This window comes from Odontesthes bonariensis, chromosome 6 (genome assembly GCF_027942865.1).
Source record: "Odontesthes bonariensis isolate fOdoBon6 chromosome 6, fOdoBon6.hap1, whole genome shotgun sequence".
Taxonomy (NCBI): Eukaryota; Metazoa; Chordata; class Actinopteri; order Atheriniformes; family Atherinopsidae; genus Odontesthes; species Odontesthes bonariensis.
In genome coordinates this window covers 14,663,124-14,678,509 of record NC_134511.1, presented here as the reverse complement: position 1 = coordinate 14,678,509, position 15,386 = coordinate 14,663,124, and the positions used below count along the sequence as shown (strand labels likewise).

The window sequence follows — 15,386 nt, the reverse complement described above, 5'->3', positions numbered from 1 at the left end:
TCTTTGACTGCTTTTAATAGGAGCAATAATCATTCACTGGGTGGCTCCCAGGTCTCTGACAGAAGGGTGAGTTTATCCTTTTGTCTGGCCAGAATATCTGGCAAGCTTTCCATCTGCTGTTGAGTGAGTTGTCCTCAAAGTTCCCGGCCTTTCTTTATATACACTGCATTAAAAGGGAGTTGGGACAAATTGTCAGGCACGCAGGCATTAACAGCAAGGTATAGATAGTTTGTCCAAAATCAATTGAATTGTCTTTGGACGGTTAGATGAAGCTGTAACCATTGAAAGTTCCACAATAAAGGGCTCAAACCTGACTTCATCTAGTCAATAGTGGCAGCGCCAATCTGTGGATGTCTGTAACGCTTCAGCATCCTGTGTCTTTTGTCGTGTCTGGAGGAATTATGGTTAATTTATTTATAGAGCACATTTAACTGACCATTCACTGAGACCGACCACGCACAGTGGGATGCTTGCTGTTGTATTCAGGGAAACTTACCGCTTTGAGGATAATTTCATGCTCAACTGACAGCAGCTGACACCACAGCAGTTATTCATAATGTGTTTAATGTAAATTCGGGAACAGGCGGTTGACTCACAGAGGAGCAGGAAGCGGCACAGTGCAGGAGAGAATGTGAGTCCATGTTCTGTCAGGTCCTCTGTCCCCAGCCCCCATTGATACTAAGATGTAAATAAAATACTCTGCCGTGGAAGATTAGCCTGTGTGTGCACCTCCTTCAGATTTGTGCCCCTTAATGTCCAGATGACCAACAAAAAGATTTGGACTCCCAAACAGCTAATTCATGACCTCTAATCTGAAAACTACTCCACAATACGGACAAAATATTTTTCTCGTATTTCTTCATATATTTTTGCTGGTTTGTCTCATATTCTCATGAACATGAAACAAGCGACTTAATTAGTCTCTTTTTTCATTACTTTAGCATTTGAGTGCCACCCACGACCCATTCCCACTTTTCCTCACCCAATTCATGAGTATTTTTCTCTTTTAGAACAAGAAGACATACCGTTTTTCTAAAACATGCAAATATTGAGCTTTTGTGTCCTTGTTTTGTCTTTCTCTTTGAGGTGGTTACATTAATTTATTAACTTAGGTTATATCAAATTATACCTTAGTCTGTATTTTGCAGCAACCAAAATTGATACATATTATTTTTGTAAATGTATTAGAAGAAAGGCAGCAGTGATGGAAAGTTACAGTTAAACTCTCCTATATACATTACTCACAGTAAGTTAAATTTTGAGATACATGTAGCCTACTGGTGTTTTGCATGAGTATTTCTGTCATTCTTCTTAACACTTCACTCCACTGCATTTCAGCTGGAAATGTTGTCCTTCTTTTATGGCTTGCATTTAGGATAAATATTCAATTTGTTCTCAAAGATGAAACGGTTTCACTTTGACACCGTAAAAAAACCAGTGTGCTATTGTTAAGCTGCTAACAGCTCCCACGGATGATGATCCTGGATTGATTTAGATCACCACAACTGATCTAGTGTCACAGAAAATCGGGGTTTAGACAAAAACTAAGAAAACTGAAAGAAGATTTGTGTTTTTTTCATCTTTCTGCTCCCATGAACCATCTCAGAACCCGTATGCCTCGAAACTGTAAAGTAGTTCAAACCAGCTCTCTCCTGCAGCCCATATAAGATTAACGTACTGCTTGCACATTGACGGGATATTATATGAAGTAGTAAATCAGTCATTTTACTGCCACTATATTACATAGGAGTCTTCTGGCAGGAATTGCTTTATTTATACGTAAGTATGGGATATGAATAAGCAGAGTTGCCTTTTGAAAAGAAAGTCAGCAACACTTTGTCTCAAAATGAAATACTCTTCTTGCTTGTTCAGTTGTAATGATTTAATGGTCTATTCATGGCACATAATACCCAAACCTGATTTAAGAGCTCGTTTACTCTTAAACAAATGTGCTTGGACAGTCATGACTCATGTGGAAGTGTAGCACAGGCCAGAATGTGAGTCACAATGTCCATTCCAGGGAGGAGATGGATTGTTGTCCGATTGCAGACCCTGTCAGTATTTTTTTTCCCCAACTGACATAGCTTGCTGATCATATATTTAAAATTGATAAGTACTTTAACTTATTTGAATTTTCATTTTGAATAAAAACAGAATAACTAGTGAAGCGCTTCTGATTCCCTTTCTCTTTTTTTCCACGTGACCATCCTTGTTTTTCGCCGGAACTGGGATTCACGTGCCCCACTTTACCCACATGTAAAACTACGCAGCTGCAAAATCAATCAATTATTATTATTTTTTTTCCTTTTGAGCTTGTCGAAATGAAAGCTAACGTCGCCTACACCACGGACTTTGTTATTCATATGATCTGACACATCAGGAGGCCGCAAAATCATGTGAACAACCAGTTCTTTTCAGACTGGAGCAGAAAAAAAAAGAAAAAAAAAGATAGAAAGGTGATGTTACTTGAACTGTAAAGTTGACTGAAATTCTTCATCTTGAAAAAAATTCTCGATGAGTTGAGAGGATCTGGTCCCTGGTTCTCTCCAACTTTTCTGTCCCGGGTTCCCGGGGGAGGAGGCTGCTTCCTCCGGGGACAGCTGCAGCCTCTCCGGTCTCCTGTGCGCGGCGGCCCGGACGCCCAAGTGACGAGCCTTTGTGGTGCAATCTACGTGTGCACCGTCCCCGGACTGACAGGGCCGGAGGTCCAATGAAATAATTCGACATATTGAGGTTGTCAAATCAAAGCCGAAGAGGAGGCGCTGTCCCGTCGTTGTCTGAATGACGTCATGCACAAACAGCTGGTCGTTGGCAAGTATCTGAAAAAATGTAGACCAGCACAGCGGCTGAGAACTGCACCCGGGCTGTAGCCCCTCACACAATCTTTTGCTTTGAACGATGTGGCAGCTGGAGCGCCTGGGCTCGGGATGCAGCCCTCTGAGGCTCCTCTTGCTTGTTTACACCTTTCTCTGCGCTGTTGGAGGTGAGTGCTTCCCTCTCATTGTGTGTCGCTTTGATTCGCGGAGAGCTGTTCCTTTTGTCGGGGTGCTGAAATCCCGGCAGAGGCGGCAGCAACAGCAACAGCAACAGCAACAGCACCGCATCCTGTTCCTGCTTTCAGTTCAGTCTACTAAACATCCTCAGCCGCTTTTTTTTTAGCGCCGGCCAATTACATTAAAATGGGCTGAGCTCAGTTACGCATCGCATGGGAAAGCTTGCTGCTAATTGTGGTACGGGACGCACTGTCCGATGCCCCTGGTTGTGGGCTACTGAGTACCGAAGAAAACACACCAATTTAGGACGTCTTCGTTGTCATTGACTTTCTTATGTTTGTTTGTCTTTGTTTTGTTGTGAAATGCTCTGATATGGGGGGAAATATTAGTACACTGTCCGGGTAGGACGTTGTCAATTCCTGTTTTTTTTAATCAAACCAACTTGAGTACCGAATTGGAAAATGAAGAGAATAATTCATTGTTGGTGCTCCAATATCTCAGCCCAAATTTTTTTTTCTCCCGGGTTTCACACTGAACCAAAAAAAAGTACAAGATACTACAATGACTTCTCTCTTCACGTTTTGAAAGAATACCAGAAATACGAGTGGTTGTTTTCCTTGTGCTTTGGAAGTCCGTCCATCCAGCTGTCACACTCTCAGTGCTGAATTGTGAGACAATAAATCCGTAACTACGGGACACACTGTACTGCCTGTGGTCAATGAGGACTTTTTAGGGTCTGTCTGAGGATGTTGTATACTTGTTGCTCTTTTTTGTACCATCAGTTTTTATTTATTTGTTGGTGTATTTATTCATATTTCGACTTGGCTAAAGACAGAAAGCCCAAGTCACTCCTTCCCCCTTTTCCCATTTGTTTTTTTTTTTTATGGTGGATGTATGTCAGTGTATAGACCTTATTACGAGCCAGAAGAAAATCAGAAGACAAATGCAGTAGAATTACACGGAGGAGTTGATTTGAATGAATTGTGAATGTTTCCCTTCTGCTGTCGACATCTGTGCAGGTAGGTTTGGTTTTGGCTTTGTTTAATCTTCAAGGTGGGTGTGAGCAGAGAATAGCCTGACCAAAATGATGTGAACTTCTTGCTTGTCACTACTTGATTGTATCTCTTTATATGTTTGTCGATGCACATGGTTCCTCTGTTGCAGCTGATTTTTGCCCACAAGAAAAAAAGGAATTTCTAGGAGCAAACTTTATGTCTGCTGTCTCAAAAACTAAAGTTTAAAGACAACTATGTCACGTATTTCAGCAGAAATCTCATGTTGAGGTGACACAAAGTGGGATTATGACTGTGTTAAGCCTCCGCTGGTGTAAAACAGTCATAGGGAGGTGCTCATTGAAGAGATTACTGAATTCAGAACCGTGCCGTGTGAACGCCCGTAAGCACTCTGCTGTCTTTGTCTTCAAATGACTTATCTATATTTAGCAAACAAGCATATTTAGATATTTTGGCATACATTTATTTATGTGGGTGGGGGATTGCCACAAATGCTTGCACTGTTGATTTAGAATAAAATTTCCTTTGCTCAATGTTATTTTCACATGGAGGAATTTTGGAAATATTTTGATGCCAGTTTGTAATGAAAATATTCCTCTTTCATGCATTTAATTTTTCAGATCAACCCATACATCTTTCTGATTTGGACATTTAAAATCTGGTAAACATCAAGCTTGTGACAGCTGCCAATAAAAGCATATTTCAGAATGTACACCGAGAAAACTAGAAATAGCACAGACGAAGAACTGCAGACTGTCAACCTTTATTGGATGGTTAATTTCTTTAATGGCTTTGTTATGATGCTCAGGCATTTAACGGTGCCACTGTAATGGGTTCCTATCTTCTTCCTCTGTTTATGATTGCTTGACACGAAACTCTGTTTCCCAGATTAGGAGTCATTTTCCCTTATTTGCACACGTATAGGGATAAACAACAAGAATGAAAAAGAATGAAGAAAAAGAAATTGAGAAGAAATAGAATATTGTGCAGCAAACTATATCATTTGATTAATGACGATGACTTACTTTATCTTAAAAACGTACAGTAAGGATGACCATTTTATTCAGATTTTTAGATTTCATTTGAATAGTACAATCCCTTTCCATAACTATACTCACTTCAAAGTGGACAAAATTGATGATTTTTTCCTTTCAAACATCTTTCAAACTAATTAGCGATCAAACAGCTCCAGTAGGTCATTAACCTTTAGCTTTAGCTGCGGGATCCGTGTCTTAGAAGAACATACAGTAAGCTCACTACAGGCTCCAGCAGTGTTGTGTCAAACTCGCGCTATTGCACTTAAGTCTGTGACCTCAGGCATGGTTATCAGGTAATCAAAGGGCAAATAGGAATTTGATTGTGAAAAAGGCTCAAATATGATACGGATAGTGATCCAAAAGAAGGCAATGCATGAGAGTTAAGTAGCGGCTGGAAGCTTTGTATAGGAATAGTCTTTAGCTTTTACCACAAAGATTGCTTCATTCCTCTTTCTTAGTCTGCATCTTTAGTATTCAAGGTCGCCTCTATACTGTAGGTTAGAGTCAGAGCTTTAAGAACTGGTTATGGTGTGGTGGGGTGGGTGCAGCGGAGATAAGCCATTTTTCTCTTATTAAGCGAACATTAGAAATTGCGCATTCAAGAAAACTCTTTTCTTTATGCATCTGTAACTTGTCATCATACAGGGTGGCCAGGCTCTCTTCAGTCTTTTAAACCAAAACATGCGGCAGCAAATGAAAACATTAACACAGTGAGCTTGCTTTCCACATCACTACAACTATTGAACAAATTGTGGTTGGTGTTCCATTCCATCCTCAGTACACTACCATGAAATTTTAGTATTTTTATAGAAATTGTAGGCAAGATAAATCCCCCTCAAACAAAAGGCTCAAACAGTGAGAGACGTCACCGCAGGTATTGCAAGCACAGATGGTAAAAATTGACACACAGGAACCCAAAGAGAACTCGTTTTGGGAAAGATTCCAGCCTCCGACTTGTTCCCATTGAAATCTGCCGCCTTGCTTGTGTTATGTTTATGATAACCCTTATCCAAGAGAAGCTTTATCTTCTAGTGTGGCAATTAACTGACTCACAGTTTCCTCCAGATTTTGCCCACCTGCCGGGCATGCTTGATGCCAGCCCAGCTCATGTAGGTAATGTGGCAGATTACACCTGCTGCTGTTGCTTTTATATGCAGAAGCTTTGGTGGATGTAATCCAAGGATTTGACATTATGCAGGATGCGAGTGATCATGCATTCATGCATGCATCTCTCTCCGCTGCTTTAAAAGGTGTTAAAGTCTGTGATCACATTTAGAAGATGTTGCTCTCTACAAACGGCTTGCGTGGTTCAAGGAGGAGCTTGTCATTATGGACTTCTGATAGAGAGACACCATATGGCTCTGCTCAATTTGCAAGAATGATAGCACAGCTGACAAATTGGAAAATGTTTGTTCAATCTTTGAAAGCAAAATAGTCATAAGGAATTCTCATTTGCAACATGGTGACGGGTGTTATATGTGTGGGTTGAGGCTTTGTGTCACACATAGATGTCTTAACAACAAGTGAATGGGTTGTCATGAAATTCTTGTCACATACTTATCTACTCTGAATCTCTTTAAATGATTTTGATGGTTGTTTTGTTTATCCAATACCACCAATTCAAATGGGCATATTCCAGTTAAAATTTTTTCTAAGAAACTGCTAATAAAATCAGTGCAATGACATTCAGATCTGCTTCACAAGAAGAGGTTTTTTTTTTTCAACAAGTATCGGTGACCTTTCAGGAAAAAAAAAGGAGAATTTGTCAAAGTATCTGACCTGGGCCCTTCCTTTTCATAGCCCCCTCATAACTTACTTGACTACACAGACAGCTATATTTTATATTTAGAGTAGTTAAACTTTAACCTCTAAGTTATCTTCAATACCATTTTTAAGAATAAGCACATTTAATGTCTTTACTTTAAAACAGAGGTTGGCAATTTGATTAAAAAAAACTAACTTTTTGTCATATTTAATTAAACTTTCACTATGCTTTGACTAGACAAGAGATGGACAATCTGTAAAAAAACAAATCGTGTTCCTCTGGCTCCTCCCACCCGATTCTAAGGTGCTTTGTGAGAATTTCCTATATACCTGAGTGAAAATAACCAGTCAGAGCCCAGAGGAGTTTAAAACTTGCAGCATTCACTACCACCTCTGCATATCTGCAGAGTTTCTTCTGAAAGGGGGTCTTTGGAAATGGCTGAAGCACAGCAGAGAGGGAGGAAACTGGAAGTTTTATTTGATCAGATTTTCAAGCTAAGTCTACCCTCTGAGGAATACCACACTTTAATGCTTTAATGTATGCAACCACTGCCATATATGATGCTGTGGAAGCTTCGTGTTGGAAGCACACAACCTAAACATTTGCATATTTTAGACATAATATATGAAACAAGAAAAGCTTTTCCTATATCTAGCAGTGTAGTATGATTTAGATCTTTTAACACTTATCAATATTTACTCCAAACCACACCTGAGCACATTATAAACGCAATTAAATGATTATAGGTGTTTTTGTGACATGTTGATTGTAACCCCTTTTTAGCTGTTTGAAAATGGTGACTAGAAATCTTAGATATTATTACCACATACCACCTAGTTTTCTAGAAAACAACATTGAAATCCTAGTTGGTGCTTACCAAAGTAGGTCAAAGACATCCCTTATCCCGTGAAACAAAGATCAGACACACATCTTTTTAGAGAATAATTACTTTGATAAACAACAGACTATTTATGTGCTGGTTATCAGGTCAAATATCTGTTTATCACCACCAAAAGTTAGTGACCATAGTAAAAATAACACCACAGTTAGCTGCCAAGCAGTAACAAGTAAGCATTAACTCAGTGTGATGATTTTAGCATGTTAACATGATGAACTAAAGAAATGAACATTACACCGTGAACATTTGGATGTTACTATGTATGTATAGATATATATATATATATATGCATTTTCTTTTTTTTTGCTTACAGAAGATTTTGCTTTCATTTTTCTTGCTTATTCAAACTAAACTTTGTTCACCACAGATTGCCTTTTTGTGACTGAATACTTCACCCGTACGCCTCGTAAGCTGAACGCTTTCAACTCCTTCGCCAGTGTGGAACTGTTCCACTTCAATGTGCCTGACGACACCATGATGGCCGTATGGAACCTCATCACCTTCAAGGAGCAAGGGGGCACATTTGGGGACAGCTGTCCAAACCGCAATGTGACAGTGTAAGACAATGTGTGAGGAGGACCAAGAATTACTGATAGCCCTGTCACATATGAAAACATTTGCCAAATTAAAGCTTGTATATTGCTCATCAACTTATTTCTTCTTTTTTTCATGTTGGTTATTGTAGTTAGTCATGAGAAATGGCGTTCTGAATGAAATCATAAACATTGCTGCTTCTATTTGAATGTGAATAGTTCATATTTTTCAGTTTCAGTTTCCATCTATGCCCTGTCACAGTTCCTGTAGATCAGTTTCAGATTTGGCAGATGGCAGTGTTGTTTATGAACATGCTAGGACTAACAGGGTTTGAATTGTGGCTTTGTGATTAATAGGTACTTCAGGTCTGGGGCTCCTCCAGTAATCAACCCCCTGAATACCCGCTTCCCTCGGGATACAGTCGTTCCAGGGTCGTTTGCTGTGACTCTAACCTGGACTCTTCCAAACCGTACAACAGGAGCATTCAATGTCACCAGCCCTCTCCCTGGGGACTGGTTCCTGGCTGCACATTTACCCAAGGATGAAGGCAAGATCTCAGTCAAGGTGAGCCCGTACATTTATCACAACTAACGTACTTACTGCAGCTCCACCGACAAACACATACCGTGAATAAATCTGTCTTGATATTGATCCACCAGACCAATAATGCCGTCCCTGCAGCCATGCAGTTAGCTTAGTTAAAATGTAAAAATCCTCCATCCCAGCATCAGCTGTTTAAAGCAGCAAATTAAACGCTTGAGTCACTGTTATGTTGTTCATCACTCACCAGTGGTGACTGGTAACATAACTTTAATGAGATCTACTCCTAAATTTTCTTTTCATGGCTGCTTAAGTCCCCTTTATGGATGGCAAAAATCGAATAAATATGATGTAAATAGTTGCTGGGATTAGTATTCCAGCTTGTGCTGCAAAGCTTAAAGAGGCAGAACAGTGTCAGAGTTTTTCTTCATCACATCATGTTCTCCTATTTGGCTGCATAAACACCTGCTGATTTCCATTTCAGGCAATTTATTTGTCACTGGCATGGAGTTCTGTTGGGCTTCCTTTGTGGTTTCCACTGGCTGGCAAAAGTGCACCTCGAGTACACAACAATCAAAAATATCATCAGAAGTTGCCATCAACATCAAATGTACAAAAGAATTGGTTTGCTTTGGGGCATTGGGGATGGAAGCCACCGTGGCTAAAATGTGACTAGTTTCCAATGACACACTGTATAAATAGAGATAAAAATTCTACTTTATAAAGCTTTTTTTTTTAGCAAACAAGATGCTTTCAGTTCAGAAAGAAAACACAAATGGAAGCAATGCAAGAGAAACAGGGAGATGCACGCTGCATTTATAATGATCCCAGTTGAATTCTGAAGTTAGCACACAGGTCAGCAAGTTTGCACTAACTAAGCACAAGCTTATTCTGGTGTCTTGTCTGAAGATTCAGGCTGCCCTCTCTGTGAATTATCTGACTTGTTTTTTGCTCCCTTAAAGTAGCCTATTACCAAATATACAGTTTTTTAAACTTTTCATTATTATTAGTATTATTTTAATCAATGATTACTCATTTGTTTACCTCATAATTTCCTTCAGAAGACCAAAATCAACAGTAGATACTACACAGATACTACATTTTCCCAGGTCTTTATTTTTAACACCAAGGCATCGTGTCCTAATTAGGAAATCTTTACTCTCAGCTCTGTGTATATAGAGTAAATGATATAGTAAATAATATCAAATGTTATCACATTGATCTTTGTGCTTTCTGATGTTTGCTGCCAACCAATTCATTTCATGTTGAGGTTGCAGGGATGCCAAGTAGTTATAAGCTGAAGTGAATGGGGGTTGTGCAAGTTCAGTGAAAGTGGCTCTTGCGGCTTAATAGCTGAAAAAATGTCTTCTTTCTCTATCCATTATTTAAACAAATCAATTCCTGTTTTATGATGCTCATTAAGTTCTGTTTTAGAGGTAGTGTTTTATAGCATATGTTAGCCTTATTTCATTGCTGGACAGTCAGTACCGTCTACTGTCCGAGGCTGCACATATACAAAACAACGTTAAAAAGCTCAGACTTGATCAGGTTTTCCACACCTGACCAATTCAATTGTTTGTTTTCATATCAACTTATGCTCAGGAAGCACTGTCTACTGTCAATTCAATACAGTAACACTATAACACCACAAACAAAAGGCTAAAAAAAAAAACGACCATTGTGTTCAACAGAGCTGAACATGACCTGTCAAAGGTTTCATTTATTGCACCACTGTTGTGACAGATTGCATAAGATTGTTCAGGTGGACGTAATAGACTGGAACCTCAGTGTATACCCCAGAGATGACCCTAAAAATGCGCAGCCTCTGTGACCATGTCTGACCGAAGGAGCTAAAATAATGGAATTAGTGAGGATTTTTTTTTTTTTTTTTAGGGAGTTTTAGTGCTTTATGGCTCTAATGGAGTTTAATAGGCTTTAACAGCTTGCCAAGACTGGAATTCTGTGAAAAATAAATGAATGCCAATGTCAGAGTTAGTATAAAAATGGTCAAATATAAGATAATAATTAATATAAGCAGTGGAAAAGCGCCGGCTTTCAAAAACCCATATTGAAGTCGTTGTAATTAAAATACAAGTTGCTCTACAAGATGCATGTGCAGGTGGATGTGACAGGCTCTAATAAATCAAAGGGTCACCCTGGCAGCTGCCAGACTAATGACACGTCACAGTAATTGTTGCGGGGAGCACAAGAGGTTAGTGATCAGCTGACAGAAACGAAGGACCTAATTTGGCATTCACACCTGTCCTTTTGAATCAAGGGCTTTTTTTTCCCAACACATTTTACAGCAGATCATGTGTAGAAACAATGCACAGTCTCGTGGCTTTTAAGTCATTCTGTCTGCTTGGCTCATCTCACAGCAATAATGGCTCAGAGCAACACAAGTGAAATAGTGGGTGCCAGCTACGCTTTGTGGCAGAGAGGAGGAGGACAGAGTGATATTAATCCAAGAGGCTGACAGGCTTAATGCACACAGTCCATTAGGAATTTTCAGCCAGTCTGAATGATATCTAATCTTCTCCTTACCAGCTTTAAAGAAATATTGGCGAGTTTGCCGCAAGAACACAATTCAAACCACTGTTGTGATATTGTTGTAGGGTCTGTCTGAGGAATGCCAGTATCTATTCCAACCGCAGCTCATTGTCCAGAGGCTGATTGGAATTTCTGTGCTTTATCCTGGATACTTCATTGACCAAATTATCCCGGTCCACAACAGATCTGCACTGTACAAGTAAGTCTTCTTTGTGAGCTTCTGAAAATGAAGAATCAGATTGTATTGCCTTTAAAATTACACACCAAGATGAAAAAACAAAACAAGAATAAAGTAGGTTACCTTTTCAGTCTGACCACTCATTTGCCTTTTCAGTTATGATTTTCCTTGAGTCTTCATTATGAGCTGGTGTTGCAGTTTCATAGTGTGCTTATGATGTGTTCACTTTTATCAACTCCACCCGCTCTTGCCTTCATAATAGGTCTTTTTTTTCAAGGTTTACATTTTCATTATATTTCTTTTTGCTCAAAGGAAAGAAAAGGCATTGTTACATGAGCTCTGTGTAAGAGTGATGTGAAAGGAATTGAACTGCTTATTTAAATTTCATATATTTATCACATTAACATTGAACTGAAGCCCTTTTTAAGGTTTAAAAGCATGACACATTAATTGAAGAGGCTGCTTGGTACCACTGTGGCCACAATCATTTATTGGACTTTGATACCTTGATTTTACAGGATCTGCAGTCGAGAATTGTTTGAGCAGGTTGTGTTAGCGATTTTTTAAATTTCACTCTGGCTTGGAAATAAGGAGACATATTGTATATTGTCTTTCAATTGTCTCTTATCCATAGAACTGAAGCTTGCTCACTCTGGGCTTCAGTTGTGGAGTTGTTTGAGACTGACTTTAAAAAAACAGCTATAGTTATGTATTAATCCTTGTTTAGTTTGAAAATGTGATATAACATCAATAATAATTTAAATGAACCTGACATTGGAATTAGTATGAAGCTGCTGCATTGGCATCAACTGGCAACAGCATTTTTTTTTTGTAATTTTTCAGAATGTACTAATTTAATTTAATTTTGTCTAACTACCACTAATAAATGCAAGTTGTGTGCTTTTTATAAACATTCTGCTGCACGATTTAACGCCTAAAACACCTGTTTTATCTATCCAGGGTGTTCATCCCCAATTACATATCGAAGGTGAAGGTGCAGCTGGTAAACTGCAGCACCAAGAACAAGAGTAGTGACAATTGTCCCGTGGTGCTGAAGATAAGAGCACGGGCGCCTCCTGTGCATAACTCAAGTGCCCTCGACTGCAGGGAGTGGAACCCGTGTGAATTAGTCACCCTCGTACCTGACTGGGAGCAGTGGTACTACATCCTTGTGGAGAGGTATCTAAGTAACTCTGACGTCTACTTTCGCATCGGGGTGCAAGTCACAGGTGAGAATGTTTAAGAGAAATATATTTGAGTGACTGGTTTTTGAAAACATCTTTTCCTCGCTGTTTGTATTTGAACTGTCATTAATCTTTTCTACCAAGTTGTGGCTTTTTGGCTGCAACAGAGATGTTTTTGTATTTCAAGAGTTGGAGAGCTGCATCTATTTTTCATTCACCGAATCAGCTTTAAATCATTAAATCCTTAATTCAGGTTTCATGTTTTTGAATTTGAAACCCCAGCATTGCTGAATAAATGGGAGAAATGAATTTTAATAAATTAATTTGAGTCGACATGACTCTGGTTGAGCAGAGCAGCAGCCTTCCCTGCCAAAAATGGCACTTGGGAGAAAAGGTAAAACTTTAAAACACGAAAACGGTACGGCAGAGAAGAGTACAGCCACCAAGTAGACTCAGTTCGTCAACACTAGCTAACCCCACGAGCCTTTTCTTCTGGCTTTTCCAGAGTAAGTCGCTCTTAAGACTTAAGACTAAAATCACAAAATTTTTCAAATGAAAATAAAAAGATTTAATTTTGTTCTATTGATATCTAATTTTGATTTTAAGAATTAAGTTTGCTACTTTTTACTTTTTAAAGGTTAAATGTTCAGGTGTTTTTTACTGTTACGCAGATTTAACTTTCATTAAAAGGCATTTATCAATATCTTGAGTTAAATTCTGAATTTACATACTTGTGTGCTTTTTTTAATATTCAGCAAAGAAAAAACATGCATTGTACTGTGCCTGTCAACAGATTTGCCTTTTTGTGGAAAAAAACAATAAATAGGTTTTGTGTACCCTTTTCTTTTAATGTCAATATATTTCACCACACTGGTGTTCTCGCTTCTTGTTTTAATTTGAGAATAACTGGCAATTCTTCATTTGCATGGTTTATTCCCATCAGGCTTTTTCATATGGCGAGGAGCTGATTGTTTTATAAATGCCACTATTTCACCAATTTTGAAAATAAACCAAATCATCTAATGGTAATTTCTCTTTTCTCAAATTATTTTCAAACGAATTGCGACAGTGTTTATCAACATGTGAGCTGTATGCTTCCCGCATTGGACATTCTTTTCCCTCTCGCTGCTTTGGATGTGTTATTTTGGGACCACACTCGGGTGGTCTCAAAAAAATCTTAGAACTCGTAAATTAGACCAAACAAAAGCTTAAAGTGGCTCTCAGCAGGATACCATACAAAACCATTTCCAAAACACTTGGCAGGCTGTGTAAAATGTAAGCAAAAACAGAATGCAGTGTTAGGCAAATCATTTTGAATTTGTGTTGAATTGAAATCAGTAAAAAGAAATCATATAAAATATTGAAACTGAAACATGCATGCTTAATTTGAGTTCCAGTATAAAAACATTTCACAACTCGTTAAGTCAACTTTTAACGGCTATGTAACATGGCCGGATATATAATAAGCGCTCCAGAGATACTTCAGTGAAAGTCTGTGTGAGACGAAAATGAAATGGTTTGATAATGTCTCTCAATTTAGAAATGAGTTTCATCATCTATGAACGATTTAGAACATTTTGAAGAAATCTTTCCATGTAAGGGACAAAGCTAAAATATGCATAGTTATTAGCCATGATCTTCAGGTCCTCAGGCTGCACCGTATTAAAAACAAATGTAATTCCTGAGTGGAAATCGAAGCATAAGTTCAGGAACATCACTGAACAGCATTGTCGGTGAACCCGGTGTGTTGCTGCATCCACACATGAAGGTTACATCTCTACCATAGAGATGAGAGAAAAAAAATCTAGAGATAAAGAAATACTGCTGCCTTCTGAGGCCAAGCTCATTTGACTTTAATCCTAGTGAAAATATTTGCAATACGAAATGAAAATTGTAACAAAGGAGGCAAAGAACTGCAGAGCAGCTGAAATTCTGAATGGGGAAGAAAAAAATAAAATCACTTCAGTGCTTCAGCAGCTGGACTTCTCAGTTATCAGACACTTGTAGTGTTAAAAGAAGAGCTGATGCAACACACATTTCCCGCCCCAGTGTCTTTGAAATGTGTTGCCGGAATCAAATTTAAATTTAAGTAAATTTTAAATGTAAATTTTGCGAGTCATAATCCACTGTCTCTTAAACCGACTGTACAGTTTTGGATTAAGGATACAGCTCAATTTCCAAAGATGTTTGGACACCGTGTGAAATGTGAATGAAAATTTGAAATAGTTTGAAAAAAGACCATTTCATTTTTCTTCTCTTATTTATTTTTAATTTTTTTCCAATTATCAGCTCACATGAAAAAATAAAAAGAATCCAGATGTCTTCCAGTGTCCATGAGGCTCATGCTTTTAACACGATACGCATGGCAGAAATAGATTTTTGGACATGCGTTTTGATATAAGAAAAGGACGGTCAGAGACTGTTGGACCATTAAAAAGCTTGTTCAAGAAAAAGCTGGAGCCCAAACTGAGGTGATTCATCAGGGACTGCTAAGAGCCCAGAGATTGCATGCCTGAGTGCTACATGCTGTTTTTGGGCTGTGGACAGCAGAAATATTCTTTATGCTTTTTCTACAAGGATCGCAAATCTGTGGGAAGTCCACGCTCATGTTGCGATCCTTTGCCTCTGTTCCACACTGTACAGTGCACTTTGTCACCATGGCAACACAGATACTAATTATTCACACTCTATCTC

General features: G+C 38.7%; 1 protein-coding gene across 1 annotated transcript in view; it reads left to right on the top strand.

The window, feature by feature from the left end:
- The first annotated feature begins 2,797 nt into the window (after positions 1–2,797).
- tmem8b (transmembrane protein 8B) overlaps positions 2,798–15,386 on the top strand; it is a 38,202-nt gene continuing 25,613 nt past the window's right edge. Inside the window, exons 1-5 of the mRNA XM_075467506.1 lie at positions 2,798–2,983; positions 8,074–8,263; positions 8,597–8,804; positions 11,396–11,529; positions 12,469–12,737. Of these exons, the coding sequence (XP_075323621.1) occupies positions 2,899–2,983; positions 8,074–8,263; positions 8,597–8,804; positions 11,396–11,529; positions 12,469–12,737 (886 nt within the window). The 5' untranslated portion in view covers positions 2,798–2,898. The remainder of the gene's footprint in view (positions 2,984–8,073; positions 8,264–8,596; positions 8,805–11,395; positions 11,530–12,468; positions 12,738–15,386) is intronic.